The sequence below is a fragment of the Populus trichocarpa genome, chromosome 18 (genome assembly GCF_000002775.5).
Source record: "Populus trichocarpa isolate Nisqually-1 chromosome 18, P.trichocarpa_v4.1, whole genome shotgun sequence".
NCBI classification, from domain to species: domain Eukaryota; kingdom Viridiplantae; phylum Streptophyta; class Magnoliopsida; order Malpighiales; family Salicaceae; genus Populus; species Populus trichocarpa.
The window spans coordinates 16,141,147-16,161,013 of record NC_037302.2 but is presented as its reverse complement, the minus strand read 5'-3'; the positions used below and the strand labels follow the sequence as shown (position 1 = coordinate 16,161,013).

At 34.3% G+C, this 19,867-nt stretch overlaps 3 protein-coding genes across 9 annotated transcripts; 2 read left to right on the top strand and 1 right to left on the bottom strand.

The window, feature by feature from the left end:
• The first annotated feature begins 315 nt into the window (after window positions 1-315).
• On the top strand, window positions 316-5,770 carry LOC18107896 (vacuolar protein sorting-associated protein 26B). Of its 3 annotated transcripts, none has more exons than XM_024590721.2 (12): window positions 316-463; window positions 567-612; window positions 720-813; window positions 895-969; window positions 1,087-1,159; window positions 1,751-1,795; window positions 2,421-2,532; window positions 3,358-3,424; window positions 3,756-3,800; window positions 4,047-4,102; window positions 4,385-4,560; window positions 4,870-5,770. In XM_024590721.2, exons 3-12 carry the CDS (start codon window positions 775-777, stop codon window positions 5,046-5,048), a joined length of 867 nt encoding a protein of 288 aa, XP_024446489.1. In that variant the 5' UTR covers window positions 316-463; window positions 567-612; window positions 720-774; the 3' UTR covers window positions 5,049-5,770. The 3 variants fall into 3 exon arrangements, with proteins under 3 accessions (XP_024446489.1, XP_006372264.2, XP_024446488.2); XM_006372202.3 differs by having other exon boundaries at window positions 323-463; window positions 720-794; XM_024590720.2 differs by lacking the exon at window positions 316-463 and having other exon boundaries at window positions 464-612; window positions 720-794.
• Window positions 5,771-7,384: 1,614 nt separating this feature from the next.
• On the bottom strand, window positions 7,385-11,353 carry LOC18107895 (probable protein phosphatase 2C 44). The gene is made up of 5 exons (XM_024590659.2): window positions 10,360-11,353; window positions 9,783-10,040; window positions 9,416-9,692; window positions 9,049-9,203; window positions 7,385-7,944 (listed from the first exon to the last, which is right to left on the bottom strand). Exons 1-5 carry the CDS (start codon window positions 10,429-10,431, stop codon window positions 7,807-7,809), a joined length of 900 nt encoding a protein of 299 aa, XP_024446427.2. The 5' UTR covers window positions 10,432-11,353; the 3' UTR covers window positions 7,385-7,806.
• Window positions 11,354-16,551: 5,198 nt separating this feature from the next.
• Window positions 16,552-19,553, top strand: LOC18107894 (organic cation/carnitine transporter 7). 5 transcript variants are annotated; one of them, XM_024589999.2, is made up of 7 exons: window positions 16,552-16,751; window positions 16,889-16,939; window positions 17,033-17,301; window positions 17,459-17,696; window positions 17,858-18,371; window positions 18,495-18,697; window positions 18,979-19,553. In XM_024589999.2, the coding sequence occupies exons 2-7, from the start codon at window positions 16,898-16,900 to the stop codon at window positions 19,234-19,236; spliced, it is 1,524 nt and encodes a 507-aa protein (XP_024445767.2). In that variant the 5' UTR covers window positions 16,552-16,751; window positions 16,889-16,897; the 3' UTR covers window positions 19,237-19,553. The 5 variants fall into 5 exon arrangements, with proteins under 5 accessions (XP_024445767.2, XP_024445765.2, XP_052304895.1 ...); XM_024589997.2 differs by having other exon boundaries at window positions 16,553-16,751; window positions 16,843-16,939; XM_052448935.1 differs by having other exon boundaries at window positions 16,553-16,781; window positions 16,895-16,939.
• Window positions 19,554-19,867: the final 314 nt, after the last annotated feature.

The window sequence follows — 19,867 nt, the reverse complement described above, 5'->3', positions numbered from 1 at the left end:
ATTTTTTTGGTTTTTTTGGATTTTTTTAATATATTTATATCAAAAATAAATTTTAAAAAATAAAAATAAAAATATTATTTTAATATATTTTTAAATAAAATGCATTAAAAAAATAACAATGAAAATAGAAACAGAACAACTAGGACCTGAGTAATGCCCATCATATCAGAGCCTGAATCAGATGGCCCATACCAGGCGGGGGCCTTTCCCAAATATGAAAACGGGCTGTGTCTTTGACATGCAAGGAATAGAATAGAAGGGCTAAATTGAATCTCGAATATCCGTTGGATGCTGTAACCAAAATATTCCTACTTACGGGGACCGATTTGAAATTAATGTACGTGCGAGCACAATAGACAACAGGAAGGAAACTTCTTGGTTTGCTTAGAGAAGAGAATCCAAATTAAATTCTCATTTTATTTACTCAACCATCATCGATCACTGACTCGCTCTTTCTCACTCGGTGAGTCAGGTTTCATTTCATTTCATCAGAAGTAAGCTGCGGCTGACTACTTAACGAGTGCTTCCTTTTATGTCGTTTTTTTTGCGATCTTGATCGGCTGCAGGTCCTTGTGATTGGATTCGAAGAATTTAATTTAATTCAGCAGAATGGTATCTTCTTTCTTTCCTCCTCCTTCATTAAATTACTATTATTTTCGTATTTTTGGTGTGTGTTTGGTGATGAGATTTGAGAGTATGCTGGCAAATGGATGGATCAGAATTACCTAATTGGAGCTTTCAAGCCTTCATGTAATATCTCCATCTCCTTTTCCGATGCAAAAAATCGCAAGCAGGTTTCTCCTCCTTAATTATGTATGTTCTTATGTTTTAATTAAGTTGGTTGGATCCATCAATTCATCATTGTTTGTAATTGTCGACTCCCTGCCGGCGTAGGTTCCGATGAAAAAGGAGAATGGCCAAACGCTGATGGTTCCGCTCTTCCATAGTCAAGAAAACATTGCTGGAAAGGTGCTCTGCTTTGGATTCTTTATTTTTTATGTTTGAATCTTCGAATGCTTGCTCACGTTAAGTGGCTTCTTCATTTATTTCCATTCCATTTGCTTTGCTGAGTGATGACCTGTTCAGATTTCTATAGAGCCACTGCAAGGGAAAAAGGTCGATCACATTGGTGTTAAAGTTGAACTTCTTGGCCAAATTGGTTAGTCTTTTTTTTTAAAAATAAAATAAAATAAAATGGTTGCTCTTGCAACCCTTCTTTGGTGAAACTTACCTCTCTTGTTTCGATGATTGCTATCTTTCACGTGTGGCAGTTCAGTCCCAAGTTCAAATATTGCTTTCTTTTTTTAATGGTCAGTTCAAAATTATTAAATATTTTTCCCCTAGGTTTGGCCTCGCTGCTGTTTTGTTAACACTCCAGGCTTATAAACTAAGGACTGTATAACATTGGTTTCAGCTTAGGCATCATACAAAGCCAAAACCAGTCTTTAAATTTATCTTTGCTAAGTAAAAATATAAAAGCTGGTATTTAACCCATGAAAGATCGTGCTGAATGAGTTTGTAATGCTAGCTGTGCAAATAATTATTATAGATAGCTACTACTTTGCTTCTTTTGAAAATACCCATCAGTGAGTTTTATGAGTTTTGCTATCACCCCTACTGTGAATTTGAACTGTTCTGTTTGGTAGTTGATTGGAATTGGATTATTTTGTACTATGTGCATTTTAACTTGTGTTAGTTGTCCTTCAATTGCTTTCCTAAGATTTAAGGAACTTTTTGTTCTACTTCACAGAGATGTATTTCGATAGAGGCAATTTTTATGACTTCGCGTCCCTTGGTGAGTATACTATACATGTTATTTATTGCTTTAGTTTTAGATTTTTCTATAAATGGTCCCTTTGTAGTTTGTGGAATTCTATTTTGTTTATTGCAATAATTTTGAAACCCAGATTGGATGAGCTGGCCTGACTTGAAAACCAGCAAACCCTTTAATTTGGTTTAGGTTACCATTCTAGTCCTTCCTGATAAAATGCTTGGTGAATTGTTTTGACCAGTGATGAAACTGGTCACTGAAGAGGAAGCACAATGATCAATGTTCTGGGCTTGCAATTTAACTTCTGAATAAAAAGGTTGAACTTATACTGGTTCAGTGCTCCAAACGCGTGCTGTGTTATTTTCTGGAGAAATCTGTTCCCGACTAAGCTATCAATTCTTTACTCCTTGTTTTATAAACATTAGAAAAAAAGTATATACCATGCATGTTCTTTTATCTATTTTTAAAATTTTCATGTACTTTTGCATACTTTTATTTGCTATCAACAATTGTGTTATTAATTATCAATGCTATCTGATTGCTTGTACCTCCCATTGCTCTCTGCTCAAGACCTTGTAAACAGCCATATTTGTACCCACATAATAATTCATTTGATTTCAGACATGATTCTGGCTTCTCTTTCTTGCAGTACGTGAATTGGATGTTCCTGGAGAAATATATGAAAGAAAGACGTATCCGTTTGAGTTTTCCACAGTTGAAATGCCGTATGAGACATATAATGGGGTGAATGTGAGGCTCAGGTATGCCCCACTTATGTAGTCTTAAAATATGGAAGTTCCATATTTTCTTCATATCCTTTCTGTTGTTTATTTCAAGGGGTGTTTTGTGGACAATCTGCTGTTAGTTTTCCTTCTCAAATCATTTCCACTTCAACGTAAGCAGTTTCGAAAGTGGTTTTAGATTCCCTCCTTGATGCATTCTGTGCCCCTCATGGAGGTTGAATTGCTGTTTTCCTAATCCAATTGCACTAGTCCTTTTTTTGAAAATTAAATATGGAATTAGTGATAAACACGTAGCTCCTTGCATTGTTTTATATATCAAGGCTCAAATCCATATGTAGCATGACTTTATTTAACAATAAAAGGCAGCAGTTGATTACTTATCTCTACTATTGAAGCCAAAAGCAATTGAACATATCATTACAATCTTGTATCTTTGCATCACTGGCTTCTTGATCATAACGGTATCTCTATCACGCTGTTGGCTTTTCATGTCTCTTTACCGTTAATTTTTGTCGTCTTTGAAGTTCAGCCTGTGCAGTAATAGCTGTTGTTTCCTGTTCATCCTATTGTTCATCTATACTGTTTTAATGTACAAAGGAATTTTTTTCCCTTTTTTTTTTCCTCACAATTACCAGTTCAATTTTATAGTGTATACACTCAGTATAGAGGGAAGAGAGATAAATGTGGAGTTGCCAAAGGAGCAGTAGAGGAAGATTAGATTAGGAATAATCACTTGCATAGCACTCAGTATGGAAATCTAAAATAACTAGATTTTATGAAATGGAGTAGGTAAATGATGTTATAATAGTTAACTCATGTCACAATAGCATTTGCCTTTTACAGGTATGTTCTGAAAGTGACTGTCACCCGTCCTTATGCAGGAAGCATAATTGAATACCAGGACTTCGTGGTAATTTTTAAGAAATGTACCACCTTTCTTTCATGTGCACACGCACACAATGTTTGATGCTTATCAGTATATTTTTCATATTTTTTGGCTTGTATTTTGCAAATGGGACAAATCAAGTTGCATTTTCTTGTTAGTTTATGAACTTGTCTGTATAGCAGACTGCATTTTTGGGAACTGAATGGATACGTTGTTCTCACATATTTTAACCTAAATGGTTTTCTAATAGTTGCATCATGTTTAATGCAGTACAGGGTTAATTCTTGCACATTGTTCTCTTGCCTTTGTTATCAACATTTCTTATGTTTACCTTTGTTGAATTGTTATGTATCAGGTTAGCAACTATTCTCCCCCTCCACCAATCAACAACAGCATAAAGGTAAGTGAAAAATTCTACTATAAGTTCCTGGCATCTCAGCTGGAGTGTTGTCTCAACACTTTGTGAGGCTCTGGTAGTTTTAGTGGGGAACTCCTTAATGTACAAAGTAATGAATAGCAGCGAGCTAGCAATAGCCACTGTATACAATAACCAGATAGTTTTATGCCCTGTATGTCTAATTCACTGTAAGGTTGGCAATCTTTTGGTAATTCTAACTCATTATGTTCTTCCTAACAACCTGTGCAGATGGAAGTTGGCATTGAAGATTGCCTGCACATTGAGTTTGAATACAACAAAAGCAAGTAAGACAAGAAAGATTCTATGAATAGGCTTTTTGTCAATTTCTTTTTGTTTGTTATGTTCTTCTTTAGGCTCGAGTAATCCAAGTGTGGCAGGATAATGAGATCTGTAATTTGAAAACTCTTGTTCCTGTGGTTGCTGGATTATGTTGAACTGTGGCTTCTAATCAGCAAAGGAGCCTTTCCAGTTGAATGTGGCTAAACCATTGGGAGCTAAATTATTTAGCTGTAGACTTGATTGAAATTTCTGCTATGTTTTGACTCGTTGGAAATTAAATTTTGCAGGTATCATCTAAAAGATGTGATTATCGGAAAGATATACTTTCTTCTAGTAAGAATTAAGATAAAAAATATGGATCTTGAGATCAGGCGTCGAGAATCAACAGGATCAGGGGCCAATACACATGTTGAGACAGAGACGCTAGCTAAATTTGAGTTGATGGATGGAGCTCCTGTCAGAGGTATGTTCAGCATTCTTCCTGAAATTTCTTGTAATCTAACCTACATAACCACCAAGACAGTATGATGAATGTAGCACAAACTACTACACTAGATTTACAAATTATCTATGTGAAGAGTTAGTTGAAAGTCTTTTGACCAATGTTTCGACCTTTTTCAAGTAAATACCGACCCGAGTTTTTAAATAATCTTTTTTTCCCCCCTTCAAATTTACATATATTTTGATGACTTTCTGATCTTTGAGTTGGGACATATCCTTGTTTTTGTGTTTTTCAAAGCAATCTCATACAAGCATATGAATATTGTTTCAGGTGAATCAATTCCTATCAGATTGTTTCTTAGCCCTTATGAACTGACACCGACACATCGCAACATTAACAACAAATTTAGTGTGAAGTATTATTTGAACCTTGTTCTGGTTGATGAAGAGGATCGTCGCTATTTTAAGCAACAGGAAATTACAATATACAGGCTGCAGGAAAGTTCTTAATCATGTTTTGATACTCAAATATTGTTTTATCCATTGAAAAGATAATAGATGATCAACTGTGACACTTAGCCTTGAAATTGTTGGAGAGGGTCTTGTTCTGTAGACCGGTCTAGATTGGTGTTTATTCTTGCTTGGTCACTCCTTGGTGGAATTATGTACATGGGTCACATCTGGGTGGTGGAATACCTGTGTTTGCTTTCATGGTTTAATCATTAAAAAAAAATTGTCTTTCTGTAGCCAACAACCATTGTCGACATTGACAGAGCTTGGCTCCGGGCACCTTATATAACATTTTTTGCCCCTTCCAGGGGATTATCGAGAGCAATTTCTGTTTATCATCGGGCTTGATATTTTGTTTGGAAATTTCTCGAAGAGTGGTTACACTTTTGTGCTTATTTGTACAAGTCTATGAAACATGTACAAGTACTTTCGTGCTTACTCGTGGTGTCTGGCTTTACCATGTTCCGGTACAAGGCATTGTTCGCAACTCGGTGCTTAAACTTGTTGCTTCATAGTTGGGTTCAGTACTTGTTTTGTTTGAGAATCTGAAAATGTAAAGTAAAAATAGAGCTACATGATCATATAATAGTATCATAGGATATTAGCAGGGTTTAGGGTTTTGGGGCTGTCAGCAATTTCTTGCTCTATTAGTAACTGATGATTACTTTGATTGTATTCTTTATAACACAAAAGAGACTATGAAGTATTTATGTTCTGGTACAGATGATGGGCTTCTTCTTTTTTATTATTCTTTTCTTGAAAAAAAAAAACCCAGATGCTTGCATTTCATTGAATGTGAGATTTAAAATTATTTTTCTTTTCCTCTCTTTTTTTTTCTTCTAGTTTTTCCTTTTCAAGGAAAAAACAGAAAACATGTTCGTTAAGAATAGAGAAAGATAATTTCATTGAAAAAACATTTAGGAAATATGTCTTACTATAATTATTATGAAAAAAATCAAAACCATAATTTATAATAGTTTCTTTGATAATTTAATTATTAAATATTAATTTTATTTGGTTTAAATTAAAAATGATCATGGCAAGGTTACTACTTGTTAAATAAAAAAGCAAAGAATTTTTTTATATATATTTATAACAAAGAATAGATTTATGACACTAATTAAAAATGATATTAGAAAAGAAATTAATTTTAATATTTTATATTTATAAAAAGCACTTGTATATAAAATAAAAATATTCTATTATTCATCATTTTAGTTTTTTCTTTTTTCATTTGAAAAATAATAAAAATCAAATAAAAATAAACCATAGAGGACTTATAAAATATGTTTTTCATACTCAGTTATAAATTTGAAAAACTAAAAAACTTCTCACATTAAAAAATATTTCAATTTTTCTATTTTCTTACTCTGATTTTTTTTTAAAAAAATAAAATATTATTTTTCTTCTAAACAATATTTTGGCATGTTTTTTCACATGGGCTCTATTTCAATTTTCTGGTGAGACTATATTAATTAGTAAAAAACTAAAAAAGGTGATGCTTTTTATGTGCATTATTTCATAAAATATTATTCATTGCAATATTATTTTTTGTGTTTTTTCCCTTTCTAAAATTATATTTTTTTTATCATTTAACATTTAATTCATTGTGGTTTGTTTTTTATATAGTTATCTCAATCTCATAACCAGTGTTGCAGGTTCGGTGAGTTAGTATAATTGACTTGTTTTTTTTTAATTTTTTTTAATTTCATTCTTTAATATTGAGTTGTTTAAGAATTAGGTTTTATGATTTATTTCGATTTATTTTTATAAAGTTATGTTGGTCTCATGACTCAAATCATGGATTTTGTTGGTTGATCACTCGGGTTGATTTACTGTCTTTTTTTTATATTAATTTTTTTTTCAATTTAATACTTTAATATTGGGTCGATTGAGAATTGAAATTTCTAAATTGTTTTGATTTATTTTCAATGGGGTTATTCTGGTTTTATGACCCAGGTTGTAGGTTTAGTAGGTTAACCCGAATTGATTTGAATTATTTTTTTTCTTTTTTTTTAATTGATTTTTAAAAATTTTATTTTTCAAAGTTGAGTTAACTTCATAATTTATTTTAATTTATTTTATATTGAAATATTATTTTAAATGGAGGTTATAAATTTAACATATTAATTTAACTGATTCAAGTAGTCGATTCAAAAAAAATTTTAAAAAAAAAATTAGGGCAACAAAACGAGTTAAGGAAGCTGCTGCGGAAGAGCTGAAAGCTTCTGTAAAATCTAAAGAACGGTATAACGATGAATTTGAAGCTGCAAGAATGGCAAAAACAATACAGTATAGGCCTGCACTTTTGTTTTGGAGGCAAAACACATCGCATGTATACCAAACCAAAGCATTTATTATCATCACAGCAACAAAGACAGCACACGAAAATTGTGTTATGTACACAGAATTAAATAAAAACCTAAGACCACCTTGTTTCTCTATCTATCATCATCAATCCAGCGAAACAAGCTTGCCACTCCCCATGAATCATCTCTATGGACACCCCCCCCCCCCTGTATAGGGAGGTAGAGGGTGGCTCATGGATCGATGAGGAAAATCTTTCCTTGGTAAAAAAAAATGCACACATTTCCACCTTAACTCCCTTTCTTTGAAAGCAAAACTACTACAACACAAGCAAAAAAGGCCTCAAACCAAGCTTCCTACGGACACACCCAATCAGCTGACCATTTTACAGAGAAGACATGAACAAAGCAAGCGGCCTTGGTAAGTAGGGGCAATGTGCTCTCTCACTGGTTCATCCAAACCGGATCACAATGCATGATATATCATCTTTACTCTTTCTTGCCAGTGCCTCAGTTGTCAAGCGCTTAGCTGCCGCTCTTGGATCCTTGATTGGTTTCACTAAATCAACTGCCTCCTGATTCTTCATGACCTGCAGAATATCACAGCAAACCAGTGGGTATACAGTAGTAATAGTTACTCTTAAATGTGGCATGACTCAGTATCATGGACGTTATGTGGAGTAGATTCAGGAACATAAAGTATTGCAGTTCCATTGCAATCCAGGACTCTCGTAACAGAAACCAAAGTAAACACGAGTGATTCAGCACATGCTTCTGCAATCCAACGACAAATATCTATATCCATATATATATGCTAGCGTACCACCAGCTAACTAGCTCATAATTTTCAGCCAAACAATTCAATAACAGAGAGGAAGCAAGCGGTATATGTTGTCGGAGTCAAGTTGCTGCATTTCTTACCACCATAAGTGAATTTTCATTAGTTTACAGTAATAAACACTCGGCTCTTACGTCATTCACAACTGGGAAAAGATCAGGGACAGAAGAATTTCAGTAGAAGGGCACACTGGTTTTGAGGACTCAAGTTCATGCTTAATGTATAAATTCAATAATAAAAGCAGCCCAACTACAAATTGAAATCAATCCCACCCTCGACATGCAGAAAGAAATTCCAAAAATACACTAAAATGGTCAGAATACACGGTAAAAGCTTCTCGATAAGTTTCTTAAAATTGGCAATTTTATTCTTAAATAAGCACAGCGTATCCAGTTGCTATCACAAGGATGCATACCTCAATATTAGAGTTCAATGTCAGCTAGGATTTAGTTTCATAGGATTTCGAGTTTGTAAGAGTTCTAATATTGTTAGAACTCTACAATATTAAGATTATTATCTATTAGAATTTTATCATTGTTAGGAGTTAGCTAATTGATTAGTTTTCATCTTAGTTAGATAAGAGTAAAAGTCTGTAAGGCTATATATATAGCCATCTTAAACATTCAGAATTATGAATAAGAAAACATATGAAAATAATAAAGTGAAAGTGTTAGCTGCTGTGTTTTTCTTAGAGCAAAACCAACATGAGTTTTGTTCAACATTACAGCAAGTGTTACAATAAGTGACTATAAGTATTATCATTTCACACACACTTGAAGAAAAAATTATGGAGTGGGATGCATGACAATGAAAAAATTAAAAAACTACAAGTTATTAAGGTATTTTAATCACTGACCTTCCACAATCCATCGCTCGCTAAGATAACAAAGTCCATAGTTGAGTCTATAGGCACATATCTCACATCAGGCTCTGAGCTTAAATGCGCTCTAAGGCTTTGATCCCCAAAAGCTCGTGCAACTGCAAGTTGGCCATTAACCCTGGGTACATCTCCTGAAGTAATTATTAGTTTGTTCAGTAAGAAGAATCACAGCAGAAAAGCAATTCTTTAAAGAAACTAGAATGGTGTGATAAGTTTATACTATGGAAATGGTAACCCAATTAACTATCTGCATTATAGTAGCTGAAGTAGTCTGCAGAAAGTTCCACCAAAAGACAGAGACTTGAAAGCCATCAAACGTGGAAAAAAAATGGCGATATGTTACCAGGAAAGGTTATGACAAAGCCACCCTGCTTCTCAATCCTTTTTCTTTCAGTGTGTGGCTCATGGTCCACTGTAAGTTGATTGGCGAAGCCTCCTACACACACAACAGCTCTAGAGTCACCAATGTTTGCGACCCATATGCCTTTGCCGTCGATAACAATTGCAGTGACAGCGGTAGAGCCCCCAGGGCCTAATTCCATGGAGTTCTCCAAAATGAAATGATTGGTGGAGCGATAAGCGTTCTTAATGGCAGTGGCAGGATCTTTCCAGAAATTGGGCTGCAAGCATCATCACAGGGAAAAAGATAAGAGCGAAAGGGTTGGTAATAACAATAGACATGGGACGGATGGAGGGAAGGACGGATGGACCTCGTCAAGGATGTTGTTGAAAAGATGATCTTTCAAATAACTAGGTACACGATTGCCAAGATGACCATCAAAGATGGCAAACAAACCAAGTTCATGATTCTTCTCTTTCCTGTATTCAGCGACATGGTAATCTTCCATAGCATGACCAGACTTGCCCTCGACCAAGTGGAAGCCATGGGACGATTTTTTAATGGAAGATTTACTTTTGCCTTTACCAGAAGAGTTTGGGGAGTATGAAGGATCGAGACAGGCACCACACTGCAATGAATCAATCACTGATCATCAAAATGTTTCTTTATTCCCATAACATCCCATCACAAAAGGCCAACAATCATTGTGGAATCGTGATCATACATCCATACATGTATGTGTGTGTGTTAACAGCTGATAGAGAAATTAAAAACAAAGAAAGAGAAGCTTTCCGGAAGGAATTCGATCGTTAAAATCCATAATACAAAGATGGGTTCAATTGATTGAAAGAATTACAAATAATAAATAAAGAAGAGGGAGCAGTATTTGATGGGATAAAAAGAAGTAGCTAGTAAAAGAGGGAGTGAAAAGGTAGATGATACGATACCATAAACTTGTGAAAGAGGCAGGTGGTGAAGTGAGAAGCACCTGCTTCTACTGCGACCGATTGTCTACTCATGTTATCTATAATTGTCTCTCTCAATCTCTGTCACTCAAGATTGATGATTTGATATGGTCATCTTCCTCCTGCTCCTAGTAAGACGAGCATCTCTTCTACATATACATGCACGCGCATGTATGCAGCGAAAGAAAGAAAAGAAGAGGGGAAGGTTGGGCCTGAGATTCTTGTGCAAACAACTACCACAGAAATCCAATCCAAGACTCTGTCTGGATCAGGAGGAGTCAGAACGCAGCGACTCTTCGTTAATCCCCAGCGCTCAGATGAGGTCTGAAACCTGATAGATGGAAAGAAGAGAAGAGAGGAGGAATGGTTGCCCTTGTTTCTCTCGCGTTTACCAAAATGAATCTAAATTTATTCTCCGTCAGTCCACCATGCGGGCGTCAAACAAAACAAACAGTTAAAAAGAGGATTGTCTTACTTACTATTGTCAGATAAACCATGTCCGAAAGACTAATAAGCTCCATACATACTTAATATCGAAATTTTACATAACATCATACGTATTGTTCAAATAAAGACGGCAGCAGCAGCAGCTAGCAGCATTGCCTTTCACATCTCATCCTCTTTTCCTATTTCATTTTAAAATACAAAAAAATAAAAAAATAAAAAAACTATGCGCATGGTGAGTGCTTCATGGTTGCATTGCAGTTTCCTCCTGAGGGATGGTGTGCCGCACGCGGTTTCTCAATTGCTGATCTTTAATTGGTCTTTCTAACCACCGATCCATTCTATTTTACCCTCTCTGTACATCCTCTATTTCTAACCACCGTAATTTGAAGAGCGTGGGTGGGGCGATCCGTCCATAGTCCACCTCTTGAACTCACCTCTTTCGTTTTCTTCCTTTCCTTCCTTCCTCGAACCTTCCCACCACATTGACACCTTCCGTGCACCTCTCCCCACCCTGAAAGTACATTGAAACTGCAACTCGGAAACCTAAATTATTACCCCCTTTTTTCTATTATTTATTCTCAGTTGACTTTGACTCTTCTGTTCCTTTCCATTCTACTTTGACCAACCTTCAATGTTCCCCTCTTTTTTCTTTTCTTTTTTTCTGTCTTCGAAGTGGGTGAGGTTTTTATTTGATATTTTTTATTTAAAAATATATTTAAATAATATTTTTTTAATATTAACACGTTAAAATCATCAAAAATAAATTAATTTAAAATATTTTTTTAAAAAATATATATAATTGGACCGCTCCCAACACCCTCCATTAATTCTAAAAAGTAACAGGTCTCATGTCGTGTTCTTTACTTTTTTTAATAAGATTTTAGAAACTCTCGAATATTATAACTCAACTTATCAGATTTTAGATTTGTTTTCTAAAAATTATCAATTTGAATTTTATAAACTTTAAGGTCATTAGAGACTTATATAGTTGTTAACTTCAGGGCCTATAGAATTAGTCAAGATATGCACAAGTTAATCCAAACACCTACATTAAAAATAAATAAAAAATTTACAGAGTCCATGATTTATTATTATTAATTTCAAATTTGTATCCATATTATATACTATACTGGTCTGCGCAGAACCTGTAAGCCAGCTGCTACTTCTGCTCCTGCACTTGTAATCACGCAAATATTATTAGCTCGTGTTATGCCGCAATCAAATTAATTTCTTTAACAAAATAATTTATCCAAGTATTGATAACATATTTTCTAATAAAAAAGTTTTAATTATAAATTTAAAATATGATATATTAATTTGCTTTCTATGTTATATATTGAATCAACTCAGGTTATGAAACATGGATAACCCTATAAAAAATAAATTAAAATAAATTGTGAACATCAATTCTTAATCAACTCAATGTTGAAAGATCAAATTGAAATAAATATATAAATAAATTACTTGAGTCAACCTGAGTTAACCTGTTAAACCCGCAACTTAAGTCCCGATATCATAATAACCCTATAGTAAATAAATAATTTTTTTTTTATAAAACTCAATTTTTAATCAAATCAATGTTAAAAGATAAAATAAAAAAAATAAAAAAGCAGTCAAAATCAGCCCAGACTAATTTGTTAAACCCACGACCTAAATCATGAGGAAATGATAGCTTCATAAAAAACAAATAAAAAGATAAAAAAAAAACTTTTTAAAAGAAATCAATGAGACCGGGATAACTCTACAAAAATAAAATTTTAAAAAATTACAATGTTCAATTTCCAAATAATCTAATATTGAAAGATGAAATTGAAAAAAAAAACTAAATAAAAAAAGACTAAGTTGTTGGAGGGTAAATTTTTTTTAAAAAAAACATATTCAATTAAAAAATGACCCAAAAAATGAATAAAATCAACTTGGATCAACTTGCTAAACTCATGACCTAGGTCATGAAACCGAGATAACTCCATGGAAAACAAATAAAAAAAAATTACAAAGACCAATTAAAAAAAATTCAATAAAAAAAAGACCAAAAAAATAAACAAAGCCAACTCAAGTCAACTTGTCAAACCTATGACCCGAGTCATCAGATTATGATAATCCCGTAGAAAAAAAATTTAAAAAATCACAAAGCCTAATTTTCAACTAACACAATGTTAAAAGATAAAATTAGAAAAACTAATTATTAGAAAAAATAGCAAAAAACAACTCAAGTCAACTTGTTATACCTGCGACGTGAATCATGAGATCAAGATAAATATTTTCAATTAGAAAAACAAATCAATTTGAAAAAAAAAATGAAGCTGCACTTTCAACAGAATCATTATTGAATGTTAAAATCAAGAGAAAAAACTAAATTTATGAGAATGATATATAACCTAACAGGGAAAAAAATAAAAAACATAATTTTCCAAACAAACTAATATTAAAAGATAAAATTAAAAAAAAATTGGGTTGTTGAAGGGTTAAATTAAAAAAAAATTACAATAAATAGTGTTTTGTGAACGTGGCTACAATAATATAACCATACTTTTTAGTGTTTTTTTTAAACTAATACTTTTTAACTTAAAAGGTGCTTAGGTTTTTTGGTGTATATAATTTTGTTTGGCACTGCGGTCCAACTATATTCTTAAAAATTTTGAATTTTTTATTTTAGCTTCAAATTAATGTTTTTGGGTGTTTTTTTATCGTTTTACTATGCTGATATCAAAAATAACTTTTTAAAAAAAATATTATTTTAATATATTTTTAAACAAAAAATATTTTAAAAAATAATATTTACCACACTCACTAAAATGTCCATGGCATGACCTTCTATTTGCTACTATCCGGTCAAATATTTGCTAATATCCGATCAAAGATGTACTAGTGCTTAAAAATATAGCAAGCATGTATAAAAACAATAACATAAAAATAAATTTTGAGGGGTGTAACTCAACTAGTTAGGTTTTAGATTTGCTTTTTAAATGTCATTAGTTCGAGTCCCACAAACCTCAGGGCCACTGGAGACTTATATGGTCGTTAACTTCAGGACCTATGAGATTAGTCGAGATACGTGCAAACTGACCCGAACATTTATGTTAATCCAAAAAAAATTAACACATAGAAATAATACAAAAAAACAACAAACATAAAAAATATTTTGAGAATAAAAAATCATACAAAACTTTAATTCAAAATTTTATTATTAAATATTTTATATTCAGTTTACAAATCCTTAAATTAACTTAAAAAGGTATTTTTTTTAGAGAGGAAACATGATAATGCTTTTGTATGAAACTGCAGAGTAACTTGGCTTTTCCCTTGCTCTTTCTGTTGTCGTAGTTGATCAATCAGCAAATGGCGAATATGAGAAAGCATGGGTACTAGAAATATGCTCAAGAGTATGATATGCTGTCTTCTTTGCTTTGTTGTGAAGTATCTTTATACATTATACTGCCCATTGTTTGCAAGCATGTTCAATGTCTTTTCATTCAGTTACAGAGAGGGGCCTTCTGGGAGTGACTGACTCCCGTTATTTATTACTAGTTTGGCAGGTATTGCATGCACCGTCTCCTCCACCTGCACTTAAGGTTGAGGTTTGAGGAATCCTCCATGACATGAAATGTTTACTTTCTTTTTCTTTTTCTTTCTATATATATGCATACATGTATCATCCGAGGCAATGACCAGGTATGTTTTCCTGAAACTCTATGTTGTAGAGATTCCTGGGCTTATTCTATCAGCAATTATTGTGGATACAATTGGACGCAGGCTCTCGATATCATTCATGTTTGCCTCAGGTTGTATTTTCCTCTCCCCTCTGTTTTACCATCAATCTGCAAGTTTAACAACAACATTGATGTTCGGAGCTCGCATGAGTAGCAGAGTACTCTCCACGCTTGCTACAATATATGCTCAGGAGGTAAGCCCTGGAATTCATGCATTTTGTTGTATCCGAAAGGTGAATGGTCGTACTTGCCAGTTCTTTTCAAGTTTCACACCTACTAGCGGTTAGTGTTGCATGGTTCTGAATAATTGATTGTCTTGGATATGCTGTTCCTTCAGTTATATCCAACGGCTGTGAGGACAACTGGTGTTGGGGTTGCAAGTGCTGTAGGGAGGGTTGGTGGCATGCAACTAGAGCTTTAAAACCACCAATGGAGAATGAAGTGGTTTTTTTCATGAATATCAGATTTTACTAGTGAAAAGAATATCGGAGTGGGAACCCAACACTACCATTTCTTCTTCTTACATTATTGTTACTGTACCTGTTGAGAGTGTTCTTCTGCAGATGAGGTATTGTTCCTCTTATAGTCAGATGATCTATCTATCTATTTTCTACAATACCTAAACATAAAATATGTATAAATCAACATATAAAAAAATCAATTTATACTAGCTGTTGATAGAATATAGACTTGAAGATATATATATCTCGAAACAACAATCCATTTATTATATGTCTTCTAATAAATTGAAATATTGTTACTTAATCTTTTGTTTTTGGTATTAAAAAAAACTACATGCTACTCCTTGCAAGGAGTTTTTGGAAAGACAGATATTTGTTTTTTTCTTATGAACCTTGTCAAAATTATATATATAGAATTTTTTAAGGTTAAAACATTGTTTTAAAATAAAGACACAATTTTAAATAGACAAGTTTTCATGTATAGATACAATTTTTTATTCACCTAACTTTTTGATAGATCTAGATAAAATGAATCTAAAAAACCATTTAAGATAAGTCCCCCTAAAAAAAAACACCCCTTAGGCTCGAGCTTGATAGCTCGAGCCCAATGTACAGCAAGGGAGTCTAGGAGAGTGGACTCAAACGTGGTAGCCCGAACTCAACTCCCTAATCTTCAACTAAATCAAAAATCAAAGCTAAATAATACAATTATACACATCAAAACATAAATCTTACCTTTAAAATTTATTTTCTCTAACTTTCTTTTCCTTCTTATTTCTCTCTTTTCTCCTCTTCTTCTTTCTCCCTTTCTTCTCTCCTGCCAATTCTCTCTCTCTCAAAAGAGATTTTCACTCTCTTTTTTTCTATTTATATTTATCAAGCTTTATTCAATTACCACAATACTTTTTATTCATTTATATCAAGGCATTGTTGCATTTTCCTATTTATTTTTTCTAAACATCACACCAACACCCCTGTGGGCTCGGGGTTCCGCACCCAAGCTCAACGCTCTTAGGCTCGGGAGCGCACCCCGAGTCCAATATGCTTGGGTCCAAGCAGCGCATCTGTACCCATTTTTCATCTTTAATGGGCTTGAGCCCAACACTCACCAGAGATTTTTTCAGAAACCCACGCGGGTCATTAGATATTTTATATTGATCGAATACGTATTATTTTGAGTAAAATACAACTTAAAATATCACAAGAGTAAAATTACATTCCAATTCCTGTTCTCCAAAAAAAAAAAAGATTCATGAACTATAAATATATCATGAATCCTTTAAATCAAATATTTACAATCTCTTTATTCTTAATATTTTCAGCATATATATTTTTAGAATTTATATTTTTTAAATATTATTACATTTTCTCAATCTATAAAATTATTAATTTTTTTTATTAAAAAGTCCTCTTATTCATCAAATAAATTTTTTTACAATTGTTAGCTACTAGTTACTTAATTTTCCAAGCTTCACCCGCTACCGATTAACAGCGTGTGACAGCGTGTGATTTCATATTAAGTCATTTAACACCTTGACTAAGAAAACACCTTAACTAAAAAAAAAAAAAAAATGAACCATGTTGCTTGAAGTGAGACATTCAATCAATTATCCAACACATGAGTGATTCGGGACTCGTCACTTTTCATTCACCTAACACGAGGAATGCTCAATATATTAGGTGGGTGCAGCTTGACTTTTGCTACCCAGTAGTGTTTGGTTTTGTTTGATTCTTGTCCGGGCAGTATAAATAAATTGTGAGACTCCATGTTTATCCATTTCTGAAAAATATCATCATTTTTTCCTTTAGTGTTTAAGATTAGTAATTTCTTCTTATAATTATTACAGTTTTTGTTTTCGATTGATGGTGATAGCATGTTTGATTTATAACTAGTTTGAAGCTATGCCGGTGATTGAAGCTGAGAGTTCCATCGGGGTCAGGGGGGTAAGCACAAGTTTCTTTGACCATCACATATCAAATCCATAATAAGGTTTTGATTTCTTTGTTAATTTATTTGATCACCACTTATATACATAGATGGATGATGAAGCCCCTGCATACACTTTGGATGAGGCACTTGCCTGTTTGGGGTTCGGGAAATTCCAAGGTCTGGTGCTTGCCTATGCTGGTCTTGGTTGGTTTGCAGAAGCAATGGAGCTTATGCTTCTCTCTTTTGTTGGTCCAACTGTTAAGTCCCAGTGGGGACTCTCCTCAGGCCAAGAGAGTCTGTTATCAACAGTTGTATTTGCTGGCATGCTTGTTGGAGCTTATTCTTGGGGCCTTGTTTCAGATAACTGTGGAAGGAGGCAAGCCATTCATTTCTCCCTCCCTTATATCTTTCAATGTTTGTCTCCTTGCTATTTGTTAATGACTTCACTGCTTCTATCACATATAAAGCAGAAAATCCTACTGTATCGACGTGCATATTGTTAATGACTTCTCTGCTTCCACTTGCTCTTCCAGGAAGGGTTTCCTAGGAATTGCTGTGCTGACTAGTGGAGCTGGACTATTGAGTGCTTTCTCCCCAAATTATGAATCTTTGGTGATAATTCGTTGTTTGGTTGGCTTAGGCCTGGGTGGTTCAACTGTACTCTGCTCCTGGTTTCTAGAGTTTGTTCCTGCTCCACACAGAGGGAAATGGATGGTTGTCTTCTCAACTTTCTGGACATTGGGTGCAATTTTTGAGGCTTCACTTGCATGGGTGTGTTTTGTCAATTTCCTCGCTTTTCGATGATTATCCTAACTGTGGGAGATAAATAGGAAACCTAAACTAGATCAGAATTTATAGCAGAGAAGTTCAGAACCTAACATTCATTCTCTAGCATACATCTTTCTTAGGTGGAAATTCTTCTCTTTTGGCAGCTTGTCATGCAAAGATTGAGTTGGAGGTGGCTACTTGCATTCTCTTCTCTACCATCAATTGCTCTTCTTCTCTTTTATGGTATTGTACCAGAATCTCCAAGGTATCTATGCATGAAAGGAAGAATAAATGATGCACATAAAATTCTGCAAAAGATAGCTCTTCTGAACCAATCTGAACTTCCTCCTGGGATGCTTGTTCCTGATAGTACAGTCGGACAGGAAGAAAAATCTGCCCCATCAAAATATACTCCTCTACTATCTTCAACCAGAAAAGTGATTGTAGATTTTAAATCTGTCTTTTCATCATTTTTCATGCTTTTTTCATCGACATTAATTCAAACAACACTGCTCCTATGGGTCTTACTATTTGGAAATGTATTTTCGTATTATGGTATCATACTGCTGACCTCAGAGCTAAGTAGTCAGCAAGGCAAATGTGGCTCGACTATCTTGAGCTCAGAAAATCTCCAGAATGACAGCCTCTACATAAATGTGTTTGTTACTAGTTTGGCAGGTATTGCATGCCTAGTCTCCTCTTTCAGTACTTCATTCTGAATTGTGTTACAAGAGAAATTGACATTTAATCTTCAATTTTTTTCATGCACTGTACTTATTTCCTTAAAAATCTATATTGTAGAGCTTCCTGGGCTGCTTTTATCTGCAATTATCGTGGATAGACTTGGCCGCAAGCTTTCCATGGCCCTTATGCTTGTATTGGGTTGCATTTTTCTTTTTCCATTGCTTTTCAATGTGTCTGCAAATCTGACAACAGCAATGTTATTTGGAGCTCGCATGTGTGTCATGGGATCTTTCACAATTGCTACATTATATGCCCCGGAGGTAAATCCCTAGAATAATATATAGTTTTTCACCTTCCCTATTTCTATCAACGTCGAATGGTATCTTTTTAGAGTCTTAGACAGGAAGCGTGATAATTGATTTGTTAGAAGTTTCAGGTTCTGTGCAGCTTCTCTAGAGTTTTTTCTCGTCCCCTCTATGCTTTATATAATTTCTTTCCGCCTTGCCATACAGAATTGAAACTGCAAAAAAGCTGTGCATGCTTCTTTTTCTTTTAAATCTGGTTTGTTGATTCTTTGAATTAATTTCCTCTCTCTCTCCAGTTATATCCTACAGCAGTGAGGGCAACTGGTGCTGGAGTGGCAAGTTCAGTGGGGAGGATTGGTGGCATGATATGCCCTCTGGTGGCGGTTGGACTGGTGACTGGTTGCTATCTTACAGAAGCTATCATTCTATTTGAGGTTGTGATGGCTATTTCTGCATTCAGCTCTCTGCTCTTCCCGTTTGAAACCAAGGGACAGGAGTTGAGTGACAGTGTAGATCATGTATCTGATTCAACACAAGTTGCTTCTTTTCGGTAGTAAATCCATCCCCCCATCATCAAACATTGCAAAAAGGAAATGCTTGAGCTGTGCTTGGATTTTCTGTCTGATTGTTTTGGAATAGAAAGTCCAACTATGGTTCCACCTCCACCAATTCCAGGTCTAGGAATGGAGAGTGTTATGGAACCCCTGCTCTAAACTGAATCTCAAATCATGGAAGATTTTTTCTTGGCCATTTAAACCCCAGAATATGTTTGAATTGAAATGTTTAAATTCTGTGCTTTGCAAAATATCAATATGCTATCGAACAGGACCGGGGATGATGAATATTTAAGAGCTGCGGTTTTCTTTCTTAATTTTATTTACTCTTTTGAAGCTGAGAAACGGTTCAATATCTGCAGTGAAGTCAGACAGACCCAGGACGGGAAGAGACTCTGAAAGAAGGAAAAACGTCGTGAACCTTGATAAAACGGCAGCCAACTTATCGACTGCCTTCACGTATATTTGTCCCTGCAGTCAGTCCAATGGCCATCAAAATTTAGCCTGGACGGACATGTTGGCATGTACATGGTTCCATCTGTGCGATAATACACTTGCATATTGTGCACAAGATTGGCACAATTTGGAAGTAAGCCGGTCGAGCTGTAAAAAGAAATGGTAACGAAATTTA

Bases quoted from the DNA above. Each gene is read 5' to 3' on its own strand.
- LOC18107894 (XM_024589999.2), top strand. From the start codon at position 16,898: ATGCCGGTGATTGAAGCTGAGAGTTCCATCGGGGTCAGGGGG. The intron at 17,697-17,857 runs GTGTGTTTTGTC...CTCTTTTGGCAG, and splicing joins TTGAGGCTTCACTTGCATGG to CTTGTCATGCAAAGATTGAG. The intron at 18,698-18,978 runs GTAAATCCCTAG...CTCTCTCTCCAG, and splicing joins CTACATTATATGCCCCGGAG to TTATATCCTACAGCAGTGAG.
- LOC18107896 (XM_006372202.3), top strand. The intron at 1,796-2,420 runs GTGAGTATACTA...TCTTTCTTGCAG, and splicing joins TTATGACTTCGCGTCCCTTG to TACGTGAATTGGATGTTCCT. The intron at 2,533-3,357 runs GTATGCCCCACT...TGCCTTTTACAG, and splicing joins GGGGTGAATGTGAGGCTCAG to GTATGTTCTGAAAGTGACTG.
- LOC18107895 (XM_024590659.2), bottom strand. From the start codon at position 10,431: ATGAGTAGACAATCGGTCGCAGTAGAAGCAGGTGCTTCTCACTTCACC. The intron at 10,041-10,359 runs GTATCGTATCAT...GATTCATTGCAG, and splicing joins GCCTCTTTCACAAGTTTATG to TGTGGTGCCTGTCTCGATCC. The intron at 7,945-9,048 runs GTCAGTGATTAA...GATATTCTGCAG, and splicing joins CGAGCGATGGATTGTGGAAG to GTCATGAAGAATCAGGAGGC.